This window comes from Arachis stenosperma, chromosome 3 (assembly GCF_014773155.1).
Source record: "Arachis stenosperma cultivar V10309 chromosome 3, arast.V10309.gnm1.PFL2, whole genome shotgun sequence".
Classification (NCBI taxonomy): domain Eukaryota; kingdom Viridiplantae; phylum Streptophyta; class Magnoliopsida; order Fabales; family Fabaceae; genus Arachis; species Arachis stenosperma.
In genome coordinates, this window is record NC_080379.1 from 160,889,598 (window position 1) to 160,894,113 (window position 4,516).

Below are 4,516 nucleotides of genomic sequence, written 5' to 3' on the forward strand. Positions count from 1 at the left end.
TAGTATAATCAAAGTTCGAAAACTGAGCTAGACTAGAACTAGAATTTCTAAAATTTAAAAGTTCAATCAAAATTTAATTGAAATTTAACTACTAAAAAATTAAATCAATTTGATTGGTTAAATTTTTAGTTGTTTAACCAATTTTTTAGATAAAGCCTAGCTAATACAAACATACCATAACATTCTTCTACCAAAACACTAGAAATTAAAAAATAATAATAAATAAATCAAAGGTAAAGTTGACGTTACAGTGTTACAAAGTTATTCCATGTCGCATGTATATATTTCCCCCCTGTAATGATTTGCCACTTTCTGTATTAGTTGGTCACATATATCAGTATAAAATTAATCTAATAATATCATATACTTTATGTTATGTACTGAGTATTTCTATTTCTAGAATGATTATGTTTATATTTTCTTTAACTGTGCTGACTGCTGCTAAGATAGATAAGTAATGCGCGTAGAATATAGTCAATTTATTTTACGGTATGCCATCTATAATATGGTGTGATCCTTGCAATGTTTCATCTTCTGATATTTTCTTACACAATTGACTATTCTTTTTCTTTTTCTTTTTTGCTGTTGTTTTTCTAAATTGCTGAGTTAAAGAAGGTGGTTAGATAGAAAAGATAAATTCTCTCAAAATTGAGGAATCTTGTGACATTGCAAAATAAAGTTTGTCTGGGACCAACTTCTTTTGTGTTTTAACATTTTTGTTATTATTATCACCCATAAACTTATTTAAACTTTGTATATATTATTTCTTCCCACAAAGAAACCTCTTTGGTTTTCCTTCTCCATACTGAAACTTTTACATCTCTTCCCTCCTCTATTCATTCTTTTTTCTTTCTCAGAATCCTTCAAAGTTCTTCTACCAAGGGTTCCCACACTGATTCAGTTTGCACTAAACTTCTATCATACATTCAATAACAAAGTGATGGTATATAATATAAATTAGTATTCACTTTGGTATTTGTGTATATAGCTAGTTTTCACTAGTACCATTGCAACTAGAGTCACAGAATTCAGAATAACACATGATTTAGAGGGAAAGAAATTTGGCAAACTAGTCATGAAGTTCATGAAACTTGGATCTCGTCCTGATACCTTCTACACTGCTGATTCAGTAAGGTAAAAGCATAATAAATTGAGGAAATTCCTTGTTATGTAGTTAAAATAAGATTGTCCAAATTTGTTTGCATGCAGGGCAGTAACTTGTGAAGTTTCAAGTGACCTGATAATTCAAGTGAAAGAAAGCAGATACCTTCTTCACAAGGTGAGTGTATAACTCCTTCAAACTTGTCTTCAATGACTAGTTTCCTTCTTTTGTTGATCTGTTTTCGGTTTCAGTTTCCCCTTCTTTCCAAGTGTTTACGGCTCCAAAGACTCTGCTCAGAGTCACCTGATTCAGGCCAGCCTCAGATAGTGCAACTCCCTGACTTCCCCGGCGGCGCCGAGACATTTGAGCTCTGTGCAAAGTTCTGCTATGGAATGACCATAACACTCAGTGCCTACAACATTGTGGCGGCGCGCTGTGCCGCCGAGTACCTTCAGATGACTGAGGATGTAGAAAAAGGGAACTTGATATACAAGCTTGAAGTGTTCCTGAATTCTTGCATCCTCCATGGCTGGAAGGACTCAATTGTGACACTGCAAACCACAAAATCAATGGCTCTGTGTTTGTGGTCAGAGGACTTGGCCATTACAAGCAGGTGCATTGAAGCCATAGCCTCAAAGGTCTTAAGCCACCCTTCTAAGGTGAGTTTGTCACATAGCCATTCTAGAAGGTTGAGAGATGATGTCTCTTCTTGCAATGGAACCGAAAGCATGAGGCACAAGTCAACAAGCAAGGGATGGTGGGCTGAAGATTTAGCAGAATTGACCATAGATTTGTACTGGAGAGCCATGATTGCTATCAAATCCGGCGGCAAGACACCGTCCAATTTGATCGGCGATGCGCTCAAAATCTATGCCTCAAGGTGGCTGCCAAGCATCACAACAAAAAGCAATGGACATGCCAAGAACAAGAAGGAAGAATCTCAAGAGTTATCAGACTCAGATTCGGATTCGGCAAGCGAAATAGTCTCCAAGCATCGTTTACTTTTGGAATCTATAGTGAGCCTGCTACCTGCTGAAAGAGGTGCTGTTTCTTGCAGCTTTCTTCTTAAGCTCTTGAAGGCTTGCAATATTCTGAATGCATCTTGTTCTTCAAAGAGTGAATTGGCAAGAAGAGTAGGACTTCAGTTGGAGGAAGCAACTGTGAATGATCTTTTGATACCTTCACTTTCTCACACAAATGATATGGCTTATGATGTGGATTTGGTGATGGCAATATTGGAACAGTTTATGTCACAGGGGCAGAGTCCTCCAACTAGTCCTCCAAGAATGAGGATGATTGCCTGCGAGAGAAGGCGGTCGCGGTCGGCCGAGAACATTGATTTCGAGTTCCAGGAGAGCAGGAGGTCCTCCTCAGCTTCTCATGGATCAAAGTTGAAGGTGGCTAAGCTTGTGGATAGGTACCTTCAGGAGGTGGCCAGGGATGTCAACTTGCCTTTGTCAAAGTTCATTGCTCTTGCTGAGGCTATACCAGATTTTGCAAGACATGATCATGATGATCTATACAGAGCTATTGATACTTATCTCAAGGTATACTTAGAGAAATAGATAAAAAGAAAACAACATTAGTAATTTAGTGGATAACCAACTAAACTAAGTATATTGACCTTAAAATTCTTGTCCTAATCAAAATTTATTGGCAGTTTAGGTGCAAGCTGACCCACAGAAATTTAGCATAAACATGGCTTCTGATTTAATTTGGCTATTCTGTTGTGTTGTGTTGGCAGGCTCATCCAGAACTGAATAAAAGCGAAAGGAAAAGACTATGTAGGATCCTAGACTGCAAGAAACTATCCATGGAAGCATGCATGCATGCAGCACAAAATGAGCTACTCCCTCTAAGAGTGGTTGTCCAAGTCCTCTTCTTTGAGCAAGCCAGAGCAGCAGCATCCGGCGGCGGCAACGGAAAAGTCGCCGACATACCAAGCAACATCAAGGCATTACTGAAAGCACATGGCATTGACCCTTCTTCAAAGCATCCCCCACCATTGAGCACCACCACAAGCATTCATGGTGATGATAACTGGAGTGTCAATGGACTCAAGACACCAAAGCCAACGACAACAGCAACAAGGAATCCAACTCTGAGAATGAAGCTAGCAGAGGATAAAGACATGGATAACATTACCAATGATGAAAATGGGAGAGCTGCTTCTAGATCTAAGGGTATTAATCAACCAAAACGAATGCTTAGTAAGTTCTGGTCTACAAACAAAGGTGTCACAGGAAAGAATTAGAGTGCAATTTTTAGAGGATAGTAGTAATATACTCTATTTTTACTTCATCTGCAAAAAGGGCCTTGTAACTTCTTAGGCAGAATTAAAGAATTATTCTAAAATGTGCATTGTTCATATAAAACTTATGATAATAAGATATGAGATCTTTCTCAACATAAGGGGAAATCTCTTTGGTAAAAATCTCATATGTTAATAATTTCAAATTTATTCTTGGATATCAGATAATAATTTGTATCCACACTAATGTTCTCTTCCTCATAGAATATGACATTCAACTATGGGCTAAAATTTGGAGTGTTCGAGCATGCATTTATTATTCTGGTTTCTAGTTAGAAGAGATTTTTCATTGATCTATTGTGCTTTGTTACAATTTATTAGTGCCATCATAATTAATAACAAACTGATGTGTAATCCAAAGCCGACCAGAAAGTAGAACAAAAATATACAACAGAAGAATAAAAACCACCATTAATAAGATGTGTTTGATTATAATTAAGCGTGTTATCTTTAAATCAGTGGAAAATTAAAACCGCTTGGTCTATTTTATCCCAACAAACATCTTGAATTCTTGATAAACCTCTAAGCTCTACAATGTAGTAAATATGGGCCTCCTATTTAAAGAAAAATCTTTTGACATTAATGAGAAAATGTAACTACTAATAAATATTCTATGTCTTGATGACTTTCTTTAATATCTCTTATTAATAATGTGGGCATTAGGTTATTGGATGAATGTCACTCTCATCCTCCTTCATACTAAGATTTATTGGATGAATTGTGTCCTCAAATAACAACTAGTTAGTAGTTACTTTGTTCTGTTGAATCTCAAAAACTGAAATTGACCTTTCACTACTGTTTTGGAGTTCAACAAAATAATAATAAAAGAAAATGATGATATAGTGGGGGACTAACAATGGTGGTCATCATGATCATTGTTGCAATGATGATCACAACACTCATTATGGTTTCCTTTGGCCCTTGACTTAACTATTCTTAGAGCATGCCTGCATGAATCTTCCTTTGATCACTAACCAATTGCTATGATAATCATGACGAAATTTGGCACTATACTCAATCATCATTTTGCCATTTACATTCCTATCATAAGATTCGAAACTAAATTGGACTTTTCTTTCATGTCCCTCCAATTGATTAGGAAC

The 4,516-nt window shown here is 36.6% G+C and overlaps 1 protein-coding gene across 1 annotated transcript; it reads left to right on the forward strand.

The window, feature by feature from the left end:
- Window positions 1–755: 755 nt before the first annotated feature.
- LOC130970190 (BTB/POZ domain-containing protein At1g67900) lies at window positions 756–3,536 on the forward strand. Its single transcript, XM_057896183.1, has 4 exons — window positions 756–1,134; window positions 1,210–1,279; window positions 1,354–2,649; window positions 2,847–3,536. The coding sequence occupies exons 1-4, from the start codon at window positions 1,076–1,078 to the stop codon at window positions 3,354–3,356; spliced, it is 1,935 nt and encodes a 644-aa protein (XP_057752166.1). The 5' UTR covers window positions 756–1,075; the 3' UTR covers window positions 3,357–3,536.
- Window positions 3,537–4,516: the final 980 nt, after the last annotated feature.

Bases quoted from the DNA above. Each gene is read 5' to 3' on its own strand.
- LOC130970190 (XM_057896183.1), top strand. From the start codon at position 1,076: ATGAAGTTCATGAAACTTGGATCTCGTCCTGATACCTTCTACACTGCT. The intron at 1,280-1,353 runs GTGAGTGTATAA...TTTCGGTTTCAG, and splicing joins GCAGATACCTTCTTCACAAG to TTTCCCCTTCTTTCCAAGTG. The intron at 2,650-2,846 runs GTATACTTAGAG...TTGTGTTGGCAG, and splicing joins CTATTGATACTTATCTCAAG to GCTCATCCAGAACTGAATAA.